This window comes from Ovis aries, chromosome 20 (genome assembly GCF_016772045.2).
Source record: "Ovis aries strain OAR_USU_Benz2616 breed Rambouillet chromosome 20, ARS-UI_Ramb_v3.0, whole genome shotgun sequence".
Taxonomy (NCBI): Eukaryota; Metazoa; Chordata; class Mammalia; order Artiodactyla; family Bovidae; genus Ovis; species Ovis aries.
This window is the reverse complement of record NC_056073.1, coordinates 15982781-16008445: the sequence shown is the minus strand read 5'-3', so window position 1 is coordinate 16008445 and position 25665 is coordinate 15982781. Positions and strand designations below refer to the sequence as shown.

General features: G+C 49.7%; 1 protein-coding gene across 14 annotated transcripts in view; it reads left to right on the top strand.

Annotated features, from left to right (window-relative positions):
- Positions 1 to 25665, top strand: part of TRERF1 (transcriptional regulating factor 1) — a 209175-nt gene that overhangs the window by 171451 nt on the left and 12059 nt on the right. For 9 of the 14 annotated variants that reach the window (XM_060403632.1, XM_042237295.2, XM_060403631.1 and 6 more), the window contains 9 exons: positions 852 to 1002; positions 2067 to 2372; positions 5718 to 6105; positions 7172 to 7238; positions 8475 to 8614; positions 8748 to 8851; positions 10361 to 10436; positions 18387 to 18475; positions 20358 to 20471. In XM_060403632.1, coding sequence (XP_060259615.1) covers positions 852 to 1002; positions 2067 to 2372; positions 5718 to 6105; positions 7172 to 7238; positions 8475 to 8614; positions 8748 to 8851; positions 10361 to 10436; positions 18387 to 18475; positions 20358 to 20471 — 1435 coding nt within the window. The remainder of the gene's footprint in view (positions 1 to 851; positions 1003 to 2066; positions 2373 to 5717; positions 6106 to 7171; positions 7239 to 8474; positions 8615 to 8747; positions 8852 to 10360; positions 10437 to 18386; positions 18476 to 20357; positions 20472 to 25665) is intronic. The other 5 variants (XM_042237300.2, XM_042237299.2, XM_042237304.2 and 2 more) reach the window with 3 other exon arrangements.

The following is a 25665-nucleotide window of genomic DNA, read 5'->3' as shown; positions in this document are numbered from 1 at the left end:
GGTTTTCCTGGATGGTCTCATGATTCATTTCCAAATTTAAAGTCAGTTCCCCAAAGAAATGTATAAGAACAATAATAGCACCTGTTGTGGTTGAGCCACTTACTATTATTCCATATCATGTCTAATAAAAGTAACTCAGTGAGGGTGGGTATGATTACCATGTGCCTAGCATGTAGTAAGCACTCAACCACTGTTAACTGTTATTATCATTATTATTTTACAAATGAGAAAGCCGAGTCTCAGAGAGCTTAAGTTTGCACATCGAGAAAGTAGAGGTGCTGTCATAGACTCCAAAGCCCATGTTCTGCCCTCTTATCCATTCGGTGAGTGTTTGTTGAGTACCTACTATGTGCCAGACATAGAACTAAGCTTTGAGGATGCCATAGTGAAATAGTACAGTCTTGCTTTCTCCCCTCGTGGGTCTGGTAAATCATTAAAGACTTAGCCAGAACCTGACAAACTTAAGACGTGTAATCTGAAGACTTATCAGAGGACTGAGACTCATATCTCTAAGGGAAGGCTTCTAGAAGAGGAGGAACCAAGCACCCTGCTTCTAGAAGGGTAGTAAGCCAGAGGTGGGGGAAGAAGACAGCATGTGAAGGCCTGGAATGAAGAAAGATGTTTGGTTCATCTTTTGCATGATCTTAAGCATACCCTTTCCTACTTTTGAGCCTCCGTTTTCCATCTGCAAATTGGGCTCAGTTCTCCGAAGGGAATTGGTGAGGGGCCATGGCCGTGGGAGCTCTGGGTGAATGAAATGGGTTCATCGTGGGGTATGTGGCCTTGTGATGAGTCATTGTTTCCCTTCGTTGATGTGCGTGTCCTCTCCTCTTGGCCCTACCCTTGAGCAGCGGCCAACCCAAAGGAGTGTTTGGGGAGCAGTTTGATGCCAAGAACAAGCTGACATGCTCCATCTGCCTGAAGGAGTTCAAGAGCCTGCCCGCCCTGAATGGCCACATGCGGTCCCATGGGGGGATGAGGGCCTCCCCCAGCCTCAAACAGGTGAGCAGGAATCCAGCCCCTGTCCTTCCCTGGCCATGTGCTGCTTGCTTTGCTTTGCTGCCGTCAGATGGAGTAATATGAGCCCCACCTGGGGGACCTGGAGAGGCGTAGTCCTTCCCTAACGAAAGTGCTCAAGCTTTGACGCTGGGAGCCAGCCAGGTCACACAGTCCTCACTTCCACTGGCACCATGAACAAAAATCCAGAACTGAGGTGGTAGAAATCCTTTTAGGGGATCCCAGCCTCTCTGTGCCCTGGAGAAGACAACAAAGAAAACATGGAGATGCAATATTATTTTTAACTTCTGCTGCATGAAGCACTCAAGACCAGGGTCCCTTACGCCTTCCAGATCAGTAGTCAGTGGCCAGGGAGAGCTAGTGTGACCACCAGGCTCCCAGCCGCATTTTCTATTCACTGGGGCACCAGTGTTAGACTCTAGCATCTAAAGACCTTTAAATACCCTCGGGATTATCCAGGCAGGATATGCTTGTGGTGAACTAGCCACGTAGTTTTAGAGTTAGGTTAAAACTTAAAAGAATTTTCTTGATTCTTTGAATATTGTGCATCTTAATTTAAGTCTATGAGATTAATTCACTGTTCGCCAAAAACTTTGATGTGATCCAGGTCACTCCGTCTCTTGACGGTGCCAGTTAAAAGATCTTGGTCTTCCATTTGACAGATGAGTCAACTGCAGCCCAAAGAATTAAAAGGTCCTACATGAGAGCTTATGTGGGGTTTTTCCTTCTTTTTTTTTTTTTTGGCCTGATTCTAAGTCCAGATCCTTTTCGTTAAAAGCAATGACAACCACACAAAAATTTTTCTTCACTGTCTGTTTGAATATACAAGTGGTCAGGATTTTTTAAATGTAGAAAATAGAGTGCCTTGTCCACTGCCCACGGGCATCACTGGAGCCGAGGGACTCAGGGTGGCGGGAAGGAAGCCACCCTGAGGCAGTTCTCTGTCACCCATGCGTGATGTCCAGGAACGGTGCAGGAAGAGCGAAGTTGCATGCCCCACTGTGGGAGCTGCTCTGAGCCCAGGATCAAAGCCTTTATTGTCTGTGTAGGAGGAAGGAGAGAAGGCCCCGGCGCCTCCGCCTCAGCCCCAGCCGCCACTGCCGCCTCCGCCGCCGCCACCTCAGCTCCCTCCCGAGGCGGAAAGCCTCACGCCTATGGTCATGCCCGTGTCTGTCCCTGTCAAGCTTCTCCCGCCCAAGCCCAGCTCTCAGGGCTTCGCCAACAGCGTCGCTGCCGCCCCCTCGGCCAGAGACAAGCCAGCCAGCTCGATGTCGGACGACGAGATGCCCGTGCTCGTGAGGATGACCCTCTCTCCCCCACACTCGCCCCACGGGGCTGCCCCCAACCCGCCTGCTGTGAGTTGCAGCTCCACCCCACCTGCCTGAGGTGGGGACATCCCTTTGCTTTCTTGGAGATGGGGACAGATCTGCCCAGGCCACCAGCCAGAGCTCAGACGTGGCATGGCTCCTTGGGGCTGAGCCCCTGTGGCCACTCTGGGAATTCCTATCTGCGCCCAACTACCTGCTACCCAGTATATCCTAGTACTCTACCAGGTTCATGTTCCAGACTAGATTCTGTGAGACCTGAAGATGTTCCTGCATTAAAAACAGAGGTGATAACTCAGCTGATGATCACAGTGATTAAAATACGGAAGTACTGTTCCGGATCACAAAGACCCTCCCTGGTCCCTCCCCCAGGATCCCCAGACCTCCCCAGATCCATCCACCAGAGATGAAACCCCCTGGCACGGCGGGTCCTCCAGGCATCCATGCTGATGGTCAGCCTTAGCAGATGCTTAATATTTTCAATATCACCTCTGCATAAATAAATACTCTCAGAGGACCTGATTCATTGAGGTTCCCAAAGTAATTCCACTGAGATACCCACCCCCAATCTCAAGAAAGCAAAGAGATTCGTGTTTCTTACTGCCCTTCTCTTTCTCAGCTTCCAAGTGCTTCACCCAAGCAGCTTAGCCTGGCTCTGGGACAGAGATCTCTCTCTGTCTCCTTCCTTCTCCCCTTCCTTCCCTCCCTACCCTGCCCCTAACCTCCCTGGAGTCTGGAACCCCTGTGGTTCATTACATCAGACTTGTCCCCTCCCCACAAAGTGCTGTGCTGGGTCGTACCTATTCTCACAGAATAAGTGGCCACTGGGATTCCAGGAGGCATAAAGGTGGGGCTGGGCCAGGAGAAGGATAGGGAGAATAATTAAGAGAACTAGAAAAGTCCAGAAAGAGCCTTTTTGGTTCTCTACATAATATCAAGGCTCAGAAGAGGAAAAAGACAGATGGAGAACCTCTGGAGGTAAGGATTCCCATCAGCTGGCAGGTCCTGGGGGCCAGCAACAGGGAGAGAGATGAAACCACACCACCAGACCCCCTCTTTGCCCAGGACGTGCCTGATTTGCTGGGAGAGACACTGTTTCTATCCTTTGGAAACTTTCAGCCTGAAGCTGGAGAAAGTCAGGTTCCTAGTGACACAGGGGTCAGAGCCCCAGGCAGCGGTCTGCCTCAATTCAAGACAGAGACACCAAGGCAGCACTGCCCTGCGTGGGGCTGGTAGGGAATATACCCCGAGAGCTAAGGTCGTTAGGGACTAAGACGAGGCAAGGGACCTTTGGTGTTAGAAGACCATCATGAGGAGAGTTCCAGACAGAGTTTTGAAGGCAGAGATGAACTCGGTTTTGTGGCAAGGGTGAGAAAGATACTGTGAGGAGATAAGCTGAAGTGGAAGCATGAAGTAGGACTGAGTGCATGTGAGCAAGGTCCTGACACTTACTATATTAAGAGATGGAAATGTTCAGGGAGGAGCCCTGGGTTTTAATCCCCACTGTGCTCCTAGTCAGTTGGGGTGCAGACAGCTGAGACCGTTCGCTTCTCAGAACCATGGTTTCTCCTGTGACCTCAGGGGGAAGGGAGTAGGCTTCCTCAGTGGCTGTCACCTTTCTGAGGAGCTTTTCAAACCTCTCAGAGCTTGGCCCTGCTTGGTTGGAACTCTGTATATACTTCCTCCCAGGTGATAATCCAGGTCTGACCTTCTGGGGGCCTTCCCTGGCCCACAGTCTCAGAACCTTGCTTGGAGGATTGGAAAGTTCCAGTTCAGAGCTGTTGTCACTGAACCAGAGGCTCAAGGAGAGAGAGCCCCAAAGGGACCTCTGGCCCTGTCTGTGGTCAGAGGTCTGGATTCTGGTGCAGTGTTGAAGACATGCAGAGTCAAGTTGACCTCATCAGTCACCCAGGAACTGGGTGTAAAGCACCAGGATTGCTCCCCTAGTTGCGGGGCACGGGCATCCTTTCCCCATTCCTCAGCCCCCTCTCCATCTGAGGCTCAGGCAGCGAGGAGCCCTCTGGTGGGGAAAGAAAGCAGGTTGGGGCTCTGTGGCCTAAGGAGAGCCCCCCGGGGGTGAGTTCCTCTGCCCCTTCTTTCCCCACCTCTCTGCTTCCCTAAACTCCCCTGCTAGGTGCTGGGTTGGCACCCCAGAAACTGAGGGGGAGACAGGGAGGGGCAGCCTGAAGTGCTGAAGGCAGCAGAACTGCCTTCAGAGGGGTTAGTTAGAGGGAGAGAAGCCCAGAGCTGAGGGGTGACTGGGGCAGGTCACATGACCATGGAAACCCTTCCCATCACCCCCTGCTGCCTCCTACTGAGGCACCAAGGTGGATACCAGGATTGTCAGGGACCACAGCTGTGACAGGCACTGGCCTGCAGGGCCTGGGAGGGGACCACAGACTGCCCAGAACTTCCTCTGCACCCGCCACAGACCCCCTCCCCACAACTGCAGCACTGTCAATCCGGCCTCACCCAGCTCTGGGTTTTCTGAGCTGATGCTGGCACACACCAAGTCTGTTTATGTTTGGCTTTGGCATGCCCTGCTTTATCTCCTTCCATGCATATGTTTACTTATTAGTATATCTGTTTCCATGTGGCAAATCTTCCTTCCAGAAGATGCTTGGTTCTGCTGGAATAAAATAAACTAAACCCGCTGACAGGAAACCAACCTAGGAGAAGGGTTTGCCACAGAGAGCCACCAGTGCTGGGAGCAGGAGTGAAGGGCGGTGAGGGGGAAGGGTCAGCGGATCCACTTCTAGGAGAGCACATGAGAGGGGGCGCCTCGGAGATCCCAGCTGGCCCTCCTCCACCCTGACAGTTACCTCCAAGGGAGAGCCCAGTGTGCGGGTCACTGGCCCTGGGAGCTTTGGCTGAGGCCGGACCGTCCCCTCCCCCGCCCCGTCTTCCTGCCCCACAGCCTCTGCCAGCTTCCCTGAATAGACGATTCTGTCCCCTTCTTAGAACATGTGTTATCTGTCCCCGAGGTCCGTCCCTGGGGAGCCCGTGGGGAATTAAAGGGCCCACTCAGCTGGAGTCCACTCAGCAGATGGGAATGTGGTGATAAGCAGTAAAGAATGTGAATTTATTCTTTCTTGCCCACCCACTGTTCCTACACCCACCCACCCCCAATCCGTCTCCAGACATGAGGGATTTCCTCCCAAACCAAAGTCGGCTCCCTTAACCAGGCCACCAGATCTCGCCTTGCCGGAGATGGCTGTGACCGTTTCTCAAGGCAGGGGACGCTGGGGTCAGCCCGGGGCGGGGGAGGGGGGGCGTGTTCCCGTTAGAACGCAGATTGCCCCCTCCCCTCAACCTGTGGCCAGGGCCTGAGGGAAGAGCCCCAGGAGCTGAATCGGACCGTTCTTCCCGTCGTAGGAAATTCCCAAGAAGCACCAGCCAGGCGCGGCCAAAGCCGAGGAAGCCCTCAGAAGCGCGCCCGCGGAGAAGAAGAAGTTCCGGCACCGGCCCGAGCCGCTCTTCATCCCGCCACCGCCCTCCTACACGCCCAACCTCGCCGCCTCGCACTCGGGCGCCACCCTCTACCAGAGCCAGCTGCGCTCCCCGCGGGTGCTGGGCGACCACCTGCTCCTGGACCCCGCCCACGAGCTGCCCCCCTACACGCCCCCGCCCATGCTCAGCCCGGTGCGCCAGGGCTCGGGGCTCTTCAGCAACGTGCTCATCGCCGGCCACGGCCCCGGCGCCCACCCGCAGCTGCCCCTCACGCCCCTGACGCCCACGCCGCGCGTGCTGCTCTGCCGCTCCAGTGAGTCGCCCCCCGACCCCGCCGCCGCCACCCCGGGGGCCGGGGGGTGGCGGGGGCACCCTGGCTGTGGGTGCTGCCCTGAGAAGCCTCCCGTTGTGTCCTGGTCTCACTCACCTCGCAGACCTTTGAGGTGGCCCACAGACCTTTGAGATGGCTCAGGCCGTGTGCTGCGTGCTAGGAATTCTTAGAATACTTACCCTCAAGGGAATCACAGTCTAGCCGCGGAGACCAACGCATAAAGCTCATTAGGGTTTCTCGGGGATGAGGGAGGGAAAAAAAGAAAAAACAGTCGAAGTGCACCGTGGAGAATCGTGTTAAGACACCCAAAGTAAATGTACTAAGTACACGTACAAATAGGATTAGCTGCAGGACCACACCTCCACATTTTAGCACGCGGTGTAAAGATCAAGGCCTGTAGCAGGATCTCTTTCTAGAGCAAGAGGAATGTCATAGAACAAGAAAGCTTAACAGGGGAATTCCCTGGCCGTCCATTGGTTGGGACTCCGGGGGCTTTCACTTGCCAAGGGCCCAAGTGTGACTCCTGGCCCAGGAACTGGGATCCTGAAAGATGCACAGTGCAGGCCAAAAAAAAAAAAATTAATGAAAAAAGAGTAGTAGACCGGAGAGATAGCTGGCCTGTCCTTACTCTGAGAAGTGCGTGTGTGTGTGTGCTAAGTTGCTTCAGTTATGTCTGACTGTGTCCTGACCCCATAGACTGTGGTCTTCCAGGCTCTTCTGCCCACGAGGTTCTCCAGGCAAGAATACTGGAGTGGGTATCCATTCCCTTCTCCAGGGGATCTTCCAACCCAGGGATCGAACCCAGGCCTCCTGCGTTGCAGGCAGATTCTTTACCTTATTAGCCACCAGGCAAGCCAGGTGTTAAGAAATAGGGAAACCCTAAGCCATGTTGCTCCACACTCCAGCTCCTCAGAGACTGCTGGGGTAACTCCTGCATGGTTTGGGTAGGAGAGGGTCCCTACCATGACTGTTCAGGTAACTGCTTGTTTAGTTTAGTTTCTTTAGTATCTTCTCTGCTGACCAGTGACCTCTGGTTTTTGTGCTTCAGACAGCATCGATGGCAGCAACCTGACGGTCACCCCGGGGCCTGGAGAGCAGACCGTTGATGTCGAACCGTAAGGAAGAGCCAATTATTCTTTAGAACGGAAGCCTCAACCTAGAAAAGGGAGGAGGAGCTTTAAGAAGTATAGCTAGTACTTCTGGGGGCCGAGTGGCCACTGGGCAAGAAGTTGTGGAAATTGTAGGATCGTGGTATTTCTCAAGTGTGATGGTTACCCTATAATTTCCAGTATTTCAAGGCCCTTTCTACAGACTGACGGCGTTAAAAATGTGGAGCCTCGTATTTGGAGAACCTTAGTGTCCCCATCTCCAGCTCCATGAGCCAGTTTGGTTGGGGGCCACAGGCCTTCATGTCCCCAGTGACATCTCTCTCAGGGTACCTAGCTCCCTAGGAGGCTTCACCCACCACCCTGCTCCTTTACCCCCTCCCTAAGATTTTTGGCTGGGCCTCCAAATGGGCTTGTTGAATACTTGAGTTGGGGGATATAAGTGAAAAAAAAAAAATTTTTTTTTTTTCCTCTTCATGGATAAACACAAAAGAAGCCAGATGGTAGAGTGGTGAGTAGATTTGAGTCAGGAATCAGGAAGCTTGGTTCCAGCACCATTTTTTTATTTGATCTTGATAAAGTTAACCTTTGTAGAGTTAAGTTAACTCATCTGTTAAGTAGGAATACTTATCACTGCTTTGCTTACCTCACAGGCCTTTGTGAGGTTCAGATGGGATCATTTATGTGAAAGTGGCCTGAAAGGATAAAAATAAGGACTTTGTTCCTTTGGGTCAAGTGGTACCTTTGGCCATGCTCTGGGCAGCTGTCCCCTTGGCATTAGCACCCTCCCTCTCCCAGCTATGGAAGTCGCTCAGTGGTGTCGGACTCTTTGTGACCCCATAGACTGTATAGTCCATGGAATTCTCCAGGCCAGAATACTGGAGTGTGTAGCCTTTCCCTTCTCCAGGGGATCTTCCCAACCCAGGGATTGAACCCAGGTCTCCTGCACTGCAGGTGGATTCTTTACTTGCTGAACCACAAGGGAAGCCCCTCCCCAGCTCTAAGGAGCTAAGAATCCCCAGCCAGGCTTCTCCCTTGCTTCCCGTGGCATCTTTCCCCAATCTTCAAGCTGTTCTTTATCCCAGTGAAAAAGTCATGCCTGGAATCTTCAGATCACACTGTGAGGAAATGCCCCTGCATTCTTCTTGCAGAAGGAGCTGTTTTCCTTCATTTTCAAGTCCCTGACAGTTACCTTTGGTTTCAAATTGAAGACCACACTGTTGTTTTTCTTCTTGTGATTTAAAGACGCATCAACATTGGCTTGCGATTCCAAGCGGAGATCCCAGAACTCCAGGATGTCTCTGCCCTGGCCCAGGACACACACAGGGCCACACTAGTATGGAAGCCCTGGCCAGAGCTGGAAAACCACGACCTCCAGCAAAGAGGTATTGACAGCCTGGGAAGAACTGGGCAGGAAGGGCTGGATTTCTCCTGGGGGCCTCTGGCTCTAGGATCAGTGTGTGTTTCTGGTGACACTGAGCTCTCTCTGATGCAGTGCCCTATCTTTGTTCCCAACAGTGGAGAATCTCCTGAATTTATGCTGTTCAAGTGCGTTGCCAGGTGGAGGGACCAATTCTGAATTTGCTTTGCACTCTCTCTTCGAGGCCAAAGGTGATGTGATGGTAAGGAACCATGAAAAGGAGGCTTCCCAGTTCATACTCTTCATGTGGAAATTCTGAAAAGCATTTCCCCAAGTTCCTGTGTTGTCTCACGTCCCATGTAACCAACTCATAAGATGATGACCAGTCAGTGTGCCCTCCCATATTCCTTATCTCAGTGAATAGGTCAGAATTTGAAAACCTCCAGTTGGACTTCTGTATACACATCTGTTCCTCAGTGATAATGATTTGAACGTCTGTCTTGGGAAACTAGAATTTCTTTTCAGCGGTCTTGTAATTCACATCAGGAAACAGGTCTGCAATGGTGGAGTAGAAGGCCTTCCTGAAACAAGACTTGGCCTAAAAAAGCTTGTCATTCTCTGCTCTTCATTCTTCCCTACCATGGAAATCAGAGTTTGATGTCCATAGAACTGTTTGCTGCCCTAACCAAAGAGAGATGTTTGCTGCACACCATCTGGTGTCATTCTTCCACTTTTGACACAGTTCTCTGGCAGACCCAGGCCAGGATGTTGGGACTCTTCTCCCAGAATCAGAGCTGATCATTTGCCTGCTCAACCGGGACCCCTGGCTGGAGCACTACATCACTAGCCTCAGCTTTCCCTTCAGTAAATACATGATTCTTATACCAGAGCCAGCCTCCTGGTTTGTAAGTTTATGAAAATGCATAAGCAAACAAATGTCCCAGTACTACCTTCTCACAAGATTATTGATACCCTTCAGAGATTCTCTAGAACACTGGAAAACTCCCCTTGACCTTTTAAGATCAGTGCTGCAGAGCTCTGCTTCTCAAACTTCTAACATGCACACGAATCCCCTGGAGAGGCTTGTTAAAATGCAGCAGTTCAGGAGGTTGGGGTCCAAGGGCCTACATTTGTAACCTGCTCCCAGGATGCTCAGGCTGCTGGCCCATGGACCGCACTTGGAATAGCAAGATTCCAGACCGTGCTCTGCCCCTAAACCATCCACTGCTCAACTCCATTTGTGCCATTTTTAAAGAATCCCAACAAGGCTGAAGGAGGCAGATTTGAATAGATTATTTAGTGAGGCTCCCTGGAAGGACAATGTGCAGTACAGTTATTACTAATACAGCTGTTTGTGTTCAGTTATAATGAAACATGTAATTTTTTTTTCTGAAAAAATAGTTCCAAGTCACCCACTCATTTCCTCAGAACCCTTCCCCAGAGACTCAGCCTCCATTCATAGGAGGCCCCACAGTATCTCTGGTGGCGGGGCCCTCACCAAGGAAGGAGTGGCGTTTGGGCTGCCGTCTGTGTTTCTGTAACATGACTAGTTGGCTGCAGGCATGAGCAGGGGAGATATTAGAATGATGAGTCCTGTTGGGTGCTGACTGGAAGGAGGACCCCAAATAGGGGAGTCTCCCCTTGTTTCCCTTCCAGCACCCCCACCTCGGGCCCTGCCATGCTGGCTCATCTTCCTTGTGGGATAGTTGGTCTTCCGAGAATGCGCAGCCCCATGAATGACTCTCACCTTTTCTCTCCCGTGGGTCTGCAGGCTGCTCTGGAAATGCTGCTGTTGCGGAAACCAGTCAGGTTAAAATGTCATCCTTTAGCAAATTACCACTATGCCGGTAGGTGCCGGGGCCCTGCTGGGGCTCACTGTTTGCATGTTGCTCGTGTCCCCTTTACTAACAGAGAGCACCCGTTCTCTCCTCAGTGCCGCTTATTTACCCTGGGCCTCTGGGGCGTGGCCAGTGGGGCAGCTGTGTCCACCGACTGGTCACTGTTGGGCATTTGTCTGTCTGTCTCCTCCCTTCCTGGGTGTGCTACGAGCTGAGCAGCAGTGGACAGGGCCCCCGCATGTGGCAGTGGGAGAGAGCCCCAGAGGGTAGAGCACAGAGGCAACAGCTCACAGTGGCCCCTCGGCTTTGGAATCCAATCTTACCTGCTCCCCGTGGCCCTCTGTGGTTTTGGTTTCCTCACCTATAAAGTGGGGCTCATATTCCATCCCTTATGGCATTTTGTGAAGACTAGGGAGAGCATATTGAGCCTCTTGCCTGACACATTCTTATAGCCATTATTATTCATTTATTGAACAATTTAAGATGAGGAAGTGACAGTGACAGATTTTGATACAGTACTGCCTTGTGCAGTTTGGAATCTGAGGAGGAGGCAGTTATTAAACAACAGGTCACATGAATAGCAGGAGAAAGACATGTACGTGCACGTGTATACATGTGCCTATACGTATACACATGGGGCTTCCCAGCTGGCGCTAGTGGTTAAGAATCCACCTGCCAATGCAGGCACAGGAGACTCTGGTTTGAGCCCTGGGTCGGGAAGATCCCCTGGAGTAGGAAATGGCAGTCCCCTCCAGTGTTCTTTCCTAGAGAATTCCATGGACAGAGGAGCCTGGTGGGCAACCGTCCGTGGGGTTGCAAAGAGTCGAACACGACTGAGCGCACACACACGAACATATACACTTACGTATACTTGTGCGCATGGATACACACATACACACACGTACACTGTCTTAGAAGCGGGTGGATTAATAATGGCATCACCAATAAGAGGGAAGGAGCACACCCCTTAGAGAGTTGAATGTGGTGAGAATGGTGAAAAGACAAGGAAACAGGTTGGGGAGGCTGTGGTGACAAGTGAAGTCGAAGTCAGCGTCTGTATTTCCATTAAGCGGTAGCCGTCTGTTCTGGCATCTCCGCGAGCCTGCCCAGGTCCTCTCTTTCAGAGAGGGCTGGATCCTCCAGTGCCCCTTGGTGGTATTCGTTTGAAGGTGTCTCTGGTGCCTGGGGGGACCCTGCACGGTAGGTGCTGACTACCTCAGTGGCCTTGGGGACCCAGTGGTGCCTTTTGCAGGCCTCGATCCAGGTGGCCAGACGTGGCCTCAGGGGAGGGCTGTTCTGCAGGTATCACGGTGCTCTCAGAGGGCTCCCTGTCCCCGCCTCCACTGTCTGCCTCAAGGACCCAGTTTCTTAATATTGTCTCCATCATTTCCTGCTCGGTGTCTTCCCTGAATGTGGCTAGAAGATGTGGGAGTTCTCCCTAATCTGCTGTGGAAACAATTCAATCCTCTCTTAATTCCCAGCGTCATCTGCTGCCCATTAAACCCTGACAGGCCGTCCAGCCTCCTGGAGCCTGTGTCAAGCTTCTTTGCTTAGTGGGTGAGACTTCCCAACCATCTGCCGCAGCTGCCTTCCGCCCCCGGGGTGACTGGGGTGGCTGGCGCCTCAGGGCGGGTCAGCTCCAGCAATGAGCAACCTCTTCTGGAACCTAAATCCCCTCTGGTTCTTTCCAGCATGCCAAGCAACAATTGTGATTTTTTTTTTTTTTAATGTATGTCATGACATGAAAAAGATGGGAAAACTGTGGGATGGAAACTACCCCCACCCTAAACAAAAGAAAAACATTGAAACAGGACTAAAAACTTTGATTCCCAAGTGACTCAGTGGTAAAGAATCTACCTGCCGAGCAGGAGACACAGGAGACGAGAGTTCAATCCCTGGATTGGGAAGATCCCCTGGAGGAGGAAATGGCAACCCACTCCAGTATTCTTGCCTGGAGGCTATACAGTCCATGGGGTCACAGAGAGTCGGACACAACAGGAAGGGTTGAATTCCAGACTCCCAGTTGTCTAGAGAGAGAGGTCAGATCTCCCTGGCTTGGGCCCTGGAAGGAAGGTGGAAAGACTGGGTTTGGGGGGAGACAGAGACAGGGGCCCTTGAAAATCACTTCCCTGACTTTACTCCTGACTGCCCTTCCACCCCATCCCACCCCAAGCAGTTCAGAAAGAAGAGGGAAGAACGGCCAGTTCTGGAGCCCAGAAGAGACGCCCGTGTGGATGGGCTGCTCACGCAGATCTGGGGCTGCTCGGCAAACCTGGAGGAGCTCTGTTAGGATCCTGAGGGTGGTGCTGTTGCTGTGGCCTTCAGGGCTCTCAAACTGATACCAAAGCTCCTGGTCCAGCTTTCTCTCCGCACCCTCCACCCATGTGTGGGCAGTGTTGTTTGCAGTGGCTCCCAGTCAGCAGCTGGATTGGGTGGAGAAGGCTTGAGCATGGGGGTGTCAAGGGGTCAAGGATGCCTGGCTGTGATTAGAGGACTTCCAGCATCCTTGGTTTTTCTGCTGAGCCAGTCATTCCTGCAGATGGGTGCCAGAGTGGAGAGGTGTCAGAGGTGGCCCTGGGACTCTTGGCAAGAGTTCAGCAGAGGCTCGTATGGGCGCCCCCCCGCCGCCCGCCCCAGCCCAAGCGCTCAAGAGGTCCTGAACCTTGACCTGACTCCAGAGATGGAGGAAATACCCATTCAGTCAAGGGAGGCTGGTCTGTGTCTTGGAAGTTGCCCCAGTTTGGTGGGGAGACAGAATTACATGCTCAAGAGAATACTTTGAAAGAAGCATAGCTGTGAAGTCACCTCGCAGGCATTCTTAGCCCATGTTGCTAGCAGGAGACTGACCCCCACAAAGGGCAGGAACCGAGTTACTATGCACTTCGCTGCTTGGCCTGTCACGGCACTTGGAGAGAAGAAGGTTAGTAGACAAGCTCAGGTTCTGGATTCAGACCAAGGCCTCCCTGCCTTTTGCCTCCAGAGGGAACTTTGGTATCACCCAGTTCACATGCACCCCTAAAAAAATTACTCAGCCTTCACCCATCATGGAAAATCTTTCACCAGATGAAGATCTGATATAAAAACAAGTCCTCCTTTTTCTGCAATGAACATGTCTTTCTTATGTAACCTTTGTGACAGCATCAATAACAGTTTTTAAAAGATTGAGAGGAAGACAGAAAGGCCCTCTTTAAAAGACACTGTGCCCAAACTTTCTCTCACCCCTCCAGGTCTCTCTTTAACTGCCTGTGTTCTCTATAGATTGCCCCAAATTTCACCACCATCCAGAGCCTGTTTCCCGGCAACCGAAGCTCAGAATGTTTCTCCTCTGGATACTGTTCCAGCACTGGTTTCCTCCTGTTAATTAGGCTCTTTGTAATTAGGCTTAATCATCTTATTAGGGACCCCTGCTGATAATAGTCCACTAGCCAGGAATCCCCAGGGAGAATGAATGAGTGTGGGGTGGGGAGGGGGAGGGTGTCAGCCCACTGACCCTAGGGACGTGCTGAGTGGACAGCAATGATCTCAGAGAGGGTGGCCAAGCGAGAAGTGGGGGCAGCTCCCTGCCTCGGTTTTTGCATTTTTATCTTGGACTTTGTCCAAGAAACAGAATCCCAGAAGAGCTGGCTTAAAACAAAACAAAACAAAAAAAACACCTTGTCCTAGAATGGGGAAAACGCTCCTGCCAGACAGTCTCCAGGAGGACAGATGCTGAACCTTACCTCGATGGATTACAGGAGGATTTCGAGGCAGGGAGAGGAAGACTGTGCAAGTGCCAGGCGGCCTGGAGAAAGACTGTGAGTGTACACACGCTACACAGAACACCAGCAGGGACTAGTGGGCTTCGCAAGTGCCACTGACATGGACATCAGCACGAACAGCATGTTTTCCATGGCGGCAAGCTTATTTGGAATCTTCTGTCCAAGTGGCCAGATCTGAGACATTCACTATGCCCCTTCTTAGGACCAAATGCTGTTAGGCACTGCATGACTGTCACAATCCCTAAATCACAGGAGAGGAAACTGAGGCTCAGAGAAGTGAATTTGCAGGAGTTAAGTGGCAGAACCAGGTTCACGGCAAACCGTCTCCTGATTACAGTTGCCCCTTTTTAATCACGGCACAGTGACCTCATTCTTTGGGGTGAGCACATTCAGATATTATGTCTGTATACCAGGTTTGGGCCTGAGAATGCCACCCAAGAGACCTGGAGTAGATTCTTGGCCCCATGAGTGATCTGTGATCAGGGTGCAGTAAAGAGCTTGCTACTGTGAGTGTGAGAACGGATGGGCTTGTCTGGCCCCGCCTCGATCTCTCAGTTCATGGACACCCCTGTCGGACAGACACACACGCACAGCACAGTCCTGCGTGCTAAACCATGGACCCTAGGACTGACTAGAGGAGCCGTCTCTCAGCGTCTGAGCACATGCTCCCTGCCCTGGCCATCAGGGTTCAGGCCAGCACAGAGAGGAAAGCTAGAGGCTTTTCCACTTCAATCAGAGACTGGTGGTGTGGAGTGAACACCCCGGGATCAGGAAGACTGGAGGCCCCACCACAGAGCAGCAGCCCTAAAAGCCAACGGAGAAGGGCTTCCTTGCTGGCTCAGTGGTGACGATGCAGGAGACGCGAGTTCGATCCTGGGTCCAGGAAGATTCCACATGGTGAGGAGTAACATGCACCTCAACTACTGAGCCTGTGCTCTAGAGCCTGCAAGCCACAAGTGCTGAAGCCTGCTAGCCCTAGAGGCCGTACTCCGCAATGAGAAGCCCACGCACCGCAACTAGAGAGTAGCCTCTACTCGCTGCAACTAGAGAAATTATTTAAAAAAAAAAAAAAAAAAACTCAAACCACCAGAGAGTTGATGGGGAGCAGGCCTCCTTCCCCTACGAGGCTTGAGGGTCCCCCATAACAGATGGTCCAGGAAGTGACTTCTCTTTGCGGGGTTACAACTGGCAGGCCACCTGGGGACATGAAGGGACATCTCACAGGTATACAGACCTGGGGACTTCACACTGTGGTTTGGGCAGTAATCCAGTGGTGAGCTTGGTGTGGGGTGGAAGAAAGTATACCCAGTGTGAGGCTGGGTGCTGACCCGAGAAGGCCGCATGGCCCTTGAGTGTCTCATGAGGGTTTAAAGCTGCACTTTGACTGGGGAAACATAGGGTCCAGCTGAAAATGGAAAGTATTCTTACTCATCTCATTGGGAGGGGTTTCATCAGCAAAATGTCCCCTAACCGACATCCCTGGTGGCCCAGTCGTTAAGAATCCGCCTACCAATACAGGAGACGTGGGTTTGACCCCTGGTCTGGGAAGATTCCACTTGCCTTTCGGGTAGCTAAGCCTGTGCACAACTACTGAGCCTGCAAGCCCTAGAGCCCGCATTCCACAACAAGAGAAGCTACTGTAATGAGAAGCCTATACACTGAAACTAGAGAAAGTCTATGCGCAGCAACAGACTCAGCACAGCAAAAAAAAAAAAGTGTTCCCTAACTTCCTAACTGAGATGCAACCTGGAGCTGCACAGACTGGACCTGCATCAGGGCAGAGCAAAACTTTCCTTATAAGTCTGTCAGGGGACTCGATTGGTGTGACATGTCCCTGTCGTGTTCCACGTATACCATCGCCTCTCTGACCTCTCTTTACTGTTCTGATGGATACCTAAAAAGAACCATGACTCCTCTGTGGTTGTTCAGTTGTTGGGGCCATCCTTTCTGTTTCGCTCTTTCTGTCTCTGCCTCTGGACAGCGGGAGCAGATGAGAGCCAGGACCCCAAGTTCTTGAATGTTGGAAGAATTTTGAGGAATGGTGATGAAAATACTCCAGAGCCTGAAATCCCACCAACCTCCTCTGCTCACATCCACTCTAGCAGAATTTCACCAAAGCCCTGGCCCTACTTCTCCCTGTCACGATGGTTTGCACAACCAGAGATGTCCTGGTCTCTAGAACCAGTGGAAGATGCTTTCTTCTGCTGAGGATTAATTAGAAAGCTGCTTTTCCTTTAGAGAAATTTGCAAACCAAAGGAGTCAGATGGTGATTTTTAGAGACCTGGACCAGCCCCGATGTGGAGAGTGTATTCTCTACTGGAGCCAGAGCTCTTGGCTTAAGGAGCCCTCAGGGAGTCCCACGGAGAAGGTGTTTATTTCAGAAATCTGAGCTGACATCACCAAGTCACATATTTTCTCAAGGATCCTAGGATCTTCACCTCCTGCTTGCCTGCCAGGCATGGTTTCACCTAATCAACTGATTCAGGCCGAATCTTTTGAGGGAAGAAGCAATTCAGGTTTTCTATACTTCAGCCCCTCAGTGAACCATTGCAAAATGGAAATCCTGGGCTTGTCCTACTTGGAAGGAAAAATACTATGGTTTGGAGATTACAGCTTTGAAAAGTAGAAACCTGTCGAAGGCCCAGACATATACCATCCAAAGAATCAGAGATATAGGAAATTCAAAAAATTAGAATGAGGCTGAGTTTTCTGCTAACCAGCCACAGAAATTGAGCCTTCTCTGCAGCCCACAGAAATAGGACTTCCCTTGGAAATAGACCAGGACCATTCTCTGATTGTCTGCATATCCTACTTTGACATGAATGGCAAGCTCATCCAGAAAGCAGATACACCAGCCTGACACATCTGGGCCTCTTCCTCATTGGTTTGCAGGTTTATCAGGAGCCGGTCCCTCTTTCCTCCCAGCCTCATCTGCCTTCCCTCTGCTGGAACCCTGTAGCTGAGCCATACCAGATTACTGCTTATTCCTTGAACACCTCCATTTCCTCATCTGTAAAATGGGTAGGAGTAACATCAATCTTATAGGGTTGTCTGTAGAAGCAAGTGACTAGTATCTTCAAGGGTCTTAGAACCTGGCATATAGTAAGCACTTATAAGTATTAGCTTTTCTCCCCCCTAGTGTCTTGCATGTGTGTGCTCAGTTGCTCAGCTGTGTCCTATTCTTTGCGACCCCATGGACTGTAGCCCACCAGGCTTCTCTGACCATGGAATTTTCAAGGCAAGAATACTGGAGTGGGTTGACATTTCCTACTCTGGGGGATCCTCTCCACCCAGTGATCTAAATATCTAACAAATATCTGCTGAATAAGTGAATAAAATGTATCCTCTCACTACTTGGCTCTGACTGTGCACTCGCCACTTCTGCTCCCCAGAATTCCCATCCATCTCCTTTTTAAATATTTATTTTATTTATTTTTTATTTGGCTGCACCAAGTCTTAGTTGTGGCATGTGGGATCTTTAGCTGTGGTATGTGGAATCTAGTTCCCCGACCAGAGACTAAATCCGGGCTCCCTGCGTGGGGAGCGCAGAGCCTTAGCCGCTGGGCCACCAGGGAAGTCCTTCCATCTCATTCTTGCCTGACTTGCTTCTGTGTCTTTTAAAACCCTACTCAGGTGTTTCCTCTTCCTGGAAGCCTTCCCAGCTTCTCGGAGTCTGGTGTTCCTCCTTTGTGCCCCACTGGCACCCAACCCCTGCCCTCATCCTTGCAGTCATCGCCTTGAATGCACTGGCTCCTGATTTTCTCCCCACTAGACTGCTGAGTCCAGCACGCACAAGAAGCACTGCCTACATGAATACTTGCCCTCCCTAATTATATTAAAACTGTAGCTAAAATCTGCTGAGTGCTCATGATTTTCCAGTTACTAAGAGATAGTTTTAGGGAGTTATCTTTAACCTTCACAAAAGTCCTCTAAGAGGTGGAGACACTCAGAATTCATAGGTAAAGAAATCAAGTCTTAGGTTCAGTAACTTGCCAAGCCAAGACCACAGCTAAGCTTTGAACCCAGGTGGCAGGGTTGTTAACCATTACACTGCACTGGCTTTTTGTTCAGAAAGAAGTGTAGTGGGTATTTACATGTCACACACTGAACAGTTGTAGTTTGTAACTTCACTAAGTGAACCAGCATCTACAAGTGGGAAGAACTGGGCTGTTTTTTTATGCAGTTTGTGTTTTGTTGTAGGTTCGGACAAGTGGACCTCCCTAGAAAGAAAACTGTTTAATAAAGCACTAGCCACTTACAGCAAAGACTTTATTTTTGTACAGAAGATGGTAAGCATGCTTTTTCCTACTGCTGTCTTAAAACCAAATTTGGGAAGTTGTGCACCTAAAGATACATATAGAATTATTTTATTGCTGGTTTAAGACTGTCACCAAAACAATGTCTCCCATCTTTTGTTGGTAAAGGATGGTATTTGTTATGGATGGCGGGGCCCTGGTGTTTAGGAGGTGGGGGAAGGAGGGCATAGATTATTTGGATGTGGCAGTGGTGTGGAGGGGTATTTTTATCTCAATAAAGATGTGTGATTTATACATTCTATCAGAATAAAATAAGCTTGGGGCTGCTGGTTCGCAATTTATATAATTTATTTCATGTGTGTTTGACAGATCTGTCATGTTTCTGACAGAACATGGTGGGAGGAGGGGGGATCCAGAGAAGGGAGAATATGAGCCCTGCCCCTAGCCGGTAGCAGAGTTTCTGCTGTGGGGCCCCTGATCATAAGGACAGTAATAATAGCAATAAAATGTTACATATACAGCATCTCACAGCAAAAGAGAGTTCTGTCACCAAGATGAAATAGCATTTTGTCCAGTACACAATAAATGTAATAGGCCTTAATTGGCCGAGAGGTGGTTTAGGCTAAAAGTTACAATGATTCAGAGTGTTTTAGCAAACCTGTGAATGATGGAACCATACTTGAGTTATTAAGGTCATGAAAATGCTCAGGTCCAAGGAGAACAGGGTCTCAGACGACAACCACCGCTGGCTCTGGGCTGGGCCTCAGTGTTGTCCCGGGTTCCTGTCTCCTGTCCTTAACCCTGGGCCTTAAGTGAATGAGAATCGGAAATAGGTGGAGTTTTTCTCCGACTTGCCTCCGTCTGCAGACCTGAATTCGTACCCACCTTACTCTGTCTTGGAGGCCACCGCACTCTTTGCTGCCCTGTGTTCCAGCAGCTCCCGTCTGTCCTGAGTTACCCCTCCTGTCCTAGGCTTTATTATTTCTTAAAGGTCCCACACCTTGTTGACTGATGACAGATTCACATGACGTGCTCGCCAGTTAATTCAGGATTTTAAACCAGGATTCTCTGGGACACTGTCTTCCCTCCCTGGGCAACTCTAATGTAGAAATTCACTGTATCAGGTGTGTGTAAAGGGGGTAACTTTGAGGAGACCAGATGTCTGGAAGGTGCCATTTTCACTCTCACTGTGTGGGTGGCCTTCTTTCCGGACCCAATGGGACAGCCAGCCTGCCTCCAGAAAACTCACATTATTGAACCCCACTTTGAGCTTAGAGAACTGTGAACTAAACAAAGGAATTTTTTTCTCTTTAAAACACATTTACCTTTGCCCCTTTAGGGGAGAACAGGACAAGGCTTGTTTTCTGCAAACACTAAGCTCTTGTCATCATAACTTTTGCCTTATATTCCTGTTTGATTACGAAGGAACACTTTTCATAAATAGATTTTGAAGGTCAGCAACTCGGAGAGCCAAACTCATTCAAGCATTTGAAAAAGCATGCTGCTTTGTGGGTTTAAAAAGGGAGGGAGCTCGCTATGGATGGTTGTGAAAAAATTCTCCAAGCCCTCTTGTGAAAAAGTCAAGATGCGGAACAGTACATATAGTGTACGTACTACCTTATGTGAGGCAAAATGGTGGGGAGGAATATATTTTTGTGTTGTTGGTATACAAGTAGAAAAATTCTGGACCATCTCCCAAGATATGAACAAGGGAGGCTAGCTGAGTTGCAGGGGTGGGGAGGGAACGGATGAATGGATGGCTGGAGAACAGGGCTGAGGAGGAGATTTTCCATGTACATGTTTTTATTTAACTGCGTAAACTTCCTACGTATTACAAACTTAAAATTGCATGAAAACTGGTTGCCTTGCACCCTGCCCACCGCTGGAGCTAATCTTAAGATGGTTTTCCCGGCAGGTGAAGTCCAAGACGGTGGCTCAGTGTGTGGAGTACTATTACACATGGAAAAAAATCATGAGGTTGGGGAGGAAACACCGGACACGGCTCTCAGAAATCATCGACGACTGTGTGGTGAGTGAAGGCGCCCGAGTGCTGTTTCCACGGGCCCCACCCCCACCCCACGCCCAGGTTCATAAGTGGCTAGTGTTTGGCTTGGCTTTACTGCCAGGCAGCTGTGGTGAGTAGGTGATGGGCCAGTTCCCAGTCAGGATTCAGGCCTTGACTTCCTGGGATAACTAGGCAAGGGAAGGGCAGCTTCCAGTTTGACCTGCAGCCCAGTGATCGGTTAAGGAGGTGAGGGCTGGCTTGCGTTCTGGCAGGTAGGTGCCAGGGGAGTTAAACTGTAGTGGTCCCAGCCTTGATGTGTTTGGTTTTTAAGAGGCACTCTGGTGTCCTCGGATAGCCCTTCCCAATCTCTCCACAATAGTTCTCCTCACCAGAGAACTAACATGCCTTAGAACAGGGGTCCCTAACCTCTGGAATCTTAATGCCTGGTGATCTGAGGTGGAGCTACTGTAATAATAATAGAAATAAAGTGCACAATAAATGTAATGTGCTTAAATCATCCCCAAACCATCCCCTCTTACCCCACCCCTAGTCTGTGGAAAAACTCTTCCACAAAACCGATCCCTGGTGCCAAAAAGTTTGGGGAGCCCTGCCTTAGGAAGACTCAGGTTCTGGGATTTTACACAGCTTCTATGAAGCATGCGCAAGAAGCAGCTTTGACCTCTAGATGGCGCCAGGAACCCTCCATCATTGGCGAGCTGGTTAGCAGTGTGTGGATTATTCTGGTCCTCACATCACCATTTATCCTTGATATCGATTTCCTTCATTAGCAGACAAATCCAAAGTTGTCTGCAGATGAAGATGAAGAACCTACTAAAGGCGTCACAAGAACGAAATCTTCTCCAAACCCCTTATTTGTGGCTTTGGAAATGGCTACTGCTTTCGTCCTTGTGGTTAACTCTCTTCTCTGCATCCATAGCCAAGGAAAATCTTGCATGTTGTGGAAAACACGTACATGTATGTAGAAATTACGTCTTACAACAGATTACTAAACTCCAGTCTGCAGCCTTTAAGGAAATGGTTTCAAATTCATAAATATCATGAAATTTACAATTACATTTTCATTCCCAGTTGTATCCATGCATAAGTGTTCCTAGCACATATGCAGGTTGATTTCTATCACAGACACTTACACGTAGCACTTCATACGTTCCAGGCATTGTACTAGGAGGGACTTGATGCATGATGACTCATTTACTCCTCGTACCGATTCTATGAGGTAGGAAACAGAGGCACAGAGCCTAGGTAACTTAGCCATGGTCAAAGGCTGGTGAGTGTGTTGTCTGGGACTGACTCCCCTGTGTAACACTCAGGAGCAAGCAAATGCTAATCCTCTTACAGAAGGGTAAAAACATCCATGCATGTATGTGGCCTGAGCCGTGTCCAGCTCTTTGCGACCCCCTGGACTGTAGCCTGCCAGGCTCCTCTGTCCATGGACTTCTCCAGACAAGAATACTAGAGTGAGTTGCCATTTCCTACTCTAGGGGTTCTTCCCAATCCAGGGATCAAGCTCATATCTCTTGCGTCTCCTGCACTGGCAGGCAGATTCTTTACCATTGAGCCTTCTAGGAAGTAAAACCATCTGGAGTCATTAGGGTTTCAAAGCCTGAGTTCCTAACTAAGAATTTGATCCCAGCTGCAAAATATAAACACATATATACAGTTATATGTGGACTCAAATATATAAAAAAAAATAGACATCTGTAGAATAGAATGGTATTGCCGTTCATTTGATGAGAGATGGCAGTATTCTTGTGATCAGGACTGTTGTTGGACTGGCTTAAGTAGTGATGCCTTATATCTGAATAGCCTTTTTCTCATCTGTGGCTAATGTTGAAAAAAGCCGCGTGATCTCTTCTGGTTCAATCCGCTAAAAGAAATTGAGTCCTCGCTGTGTCTGTAGTGCTGTGGGTGAGCCAGAGCTGCTGACTGGCCTTGGCCCCTGCCCCAGGACATATGTTACCATTTGGAAGACGTGGCATACCCAAAGAGAAAGCTTACCGTGAACTTCAAGTCTTTTAAAACACTGTGAGGTGAGAACCAGAAAATATTAGATATGACCTTCAGGAATTCTCTCTTATCCAGCTCTTCCAGGCCTCAGGCAGAAGGTTGAGGCCCAGCAAGGGGAAGGGGCTTGCCCATGGTCACACAGAGCATTGCTTTCCAAGGGGGTAGACGGTAAATGAGGAAGCACCAAGACGCCCGGCCTGGGAGACCTAAGACCTGGCCCCTAAGCTTACCGACCTGTAAAATAGGGCTGATGGTTTAGATAATCTGGATGGTCCCTTCCAATTCTGGAATGTTCAGAGTCATGTTTTGGAGGAGAGCAAAATCAGAGGATATGGTTTCCTAAGGCAGACCTTTGGCTTGGGTATTACCAAGTGCTCAGGACTGTGCCTGGCATAATATCAGCACTCAGTAAATGTTTGTTGAGTGAATGAGTGAAAATTTTTCCCAGCTAGGAGTCACTCTGGGTCATGGTAGCAATCCCTCTATGAGCTCCCCAGGAGGAGATGGGGTGAACCAGGGGGTTCTGAGCAGAGGAGGGCTACCAAGGGAAGACGGTGTCACTACCGGAGACAGAGGCGCCATCTGGGGCCAGCAGGCCTTCTCAGGTGGGTGGAAAGGCCCGAGCCAGCGTGTAGCCTCAGACCCAGGAGGAAAGGTTAAGATGGCACTCAAGGCACCCCACCTTCTTGGGATTATTTGCCAGGGGCTGGTATTAAGCTGGGTCAGGTGTGCCATACCTGTGACCTGTGAGCTTAGAACAAAAAGCCACGTGCACAGGTGACTCAGCGCCTGTTTGTTTCAGCTGTGCTGGCTCTTTGTTGCTGCATTCAGGCTTTCTCTAGTTGTGGCAAGTGGGGCCTTCTCTCTAGTTGTGATGCCCAGGCTTCTCATTGCAGGGGCTTCTTGTGTTGCAGAACATGGGTCCTAGAGCGTGTGGGCTCAGTAATTATGGCACACGGGCTTAGTTGCTCTGCAGCCTGTGGAATCGTCCCAGATCAGGGCTCGAACCCATGTCCCCTGCATTGGCAGGCAGATTCTTAGCCACTGGACCACCAGGGAAGTCCCACAGTCCACCTTCTGAGGATAAGTTTCCAAGTGGAGATAAAAACTAGGACCAGGCATGGACAGAGAGGGTATAGGAAGCACCATCCTAGGAGGGGGTCCTGCTCTTGGTCCTCAGGGCCTACCTGGGTAGCTCTCCTGACCATGTGTGTTCAGTAATTTATTAAAGGGACAGGTGACTGTATTCCCCCTGGAAGGAGCACAGGCCAAAGCTCAGGGACTTTCCCAGGGAGAAGGGTGATGAAGGAGGATGGGGAGTGACTGCTCTCGAGGGGCCAGGAGGTCAGCATAGCATATCACTCACCTCGCAGGTGACTTGACTTCTGGCCTGAGACCATCGCACGCCTTCCTCTCCCACCCTTTTGGACAGAAGAGGGGGCCAAGATGTGCTCTGCTGAGAAGGTCGGAGGGAAGTGCTGACCACACTGTCCTGTCTCCTGCCCAGGCTCCTGCCCCAACTCAGGGTGAATCCATGGGTCTGACTAGGAGCAAAATTCAGCTCAATTCAAGAAACCAGCTGAGAAATGTAACTGACTTCGGAAGACAGCAGTCAGGGCACCAAGAGCACAGCTCCCCCAGGTCCCCAGCCTGAGTTACCTGCGGCGGGGTCCTCTGACAAGGGGCCTAGGAAACATCCCTCTTCCCTTTGACACAGAAAAGCAGTTGGTTTTAATGGTTTTGAGAGGTTTAAAAGCTCTTTGTTTGAACTGAAAATCTAAGCCATGCCCAGATGGACAGATGTGTGTCTGTGCACATGTGCAGGCAGGCAAGGAGCAGAGGCTGAGATTTTATAATCAGATGGTACAGGATTTAAATCTCAATTCAGCTTCTTTACCAGCTGTGTGCTCTTGGGAAAATCCGTTCTCTGGCAAATTTCTTATTTGTTTAAAAAATAAAAACTTGTAGGGGATTCCCTGGTGGTCCAGTGGTTAAGATACCATGCTTTCACTGCCAAAATGCTGAGGGCCCAGGTTCAGTCCCTGGTCAGAGAACTAAGATCCTGCAAGCTGCATGTCATTGCCCACCACGCACCCCCCCCCAAAAAAAAGGGAAAAAATAAAATAATAAGGAAAAAAATATGCAGAGATTTTGTGAGAACTAGCTGTGTGTGTGTGTGTGTATGTGTGTGTGTTTAGTCCCTGATCCAAAGCAAGCCTTCAGTGTGTTGTCATCACCAACATCTTTCATTGGTGACTGTAACACTCAAATTTGTGTCATTGAAATTTGGATTGTTGAGCATCTGTGTTTTAACTTGTAAATTTCTCATAATACCAATGCCATTTGCAGGCCTGAGAAATAAAAATCTCCTCCTCAACAAATTCTTACTTGGACTCTCAAAGTTTTGAGCCCCTTGTATAATATATGACCATCTATCTGCCCTGTATTTGCCTACCTTTCTACCAGGTTTGGAATATTACCAAATGTTTCCTTTTCACAGTACATCAGGAAATGGCCAACTTGTTGATACAGAGTCCTACATGTTAGGGTTTCATCCCATCTCTGCATCTATTAGTCACCTTGGTGAGCCCTTTGGCTTGATGATAAATCATTTTGTGAACATGCATAGATTGCCATTTGAATTAAAACCTGTCTGCATTCCTGAGACATATATAATCACAGGACAGTATAATTTAGTCTGTTATTTAATGGCTCTATGGAACTTTTTTTCTAAGCGCTTTTAAGCCCAAACAATGGCATGGTGAGAAAATTGTAATTATAACAACTGCCATGAAATAAATGCCATTGTCATTGAAAGTTACTGTGTAATTTACTTTAAATGGTGAGCTGTAGGCCCGGGTCTGCTTAATAACCTGATACTTGACACCACAAAGTTCCAGTTCTGTAAAGGAATGGAGTGAACCCATGGGGTTTGACATAAATGGTTTTACCTGAAATTCTTGAGATTCGAAGGTGGTGGATTCATATGAGACTAAGGCCATTTAAGTGAAATCAACCTGTCTGTTCTAAACTAGTAAGAGACTGTAAGTTTATACCACAAATCACTCTGTAAAATAAATTAAGCTTATATCTGAATTCACTGAAGTCTTTCAGCAAATGTAATCATTACTGAGTAATCCTAATTGCCAAGTCGCTTCAGTCGTGACCGATTCTGTGCAACCCCATAGAC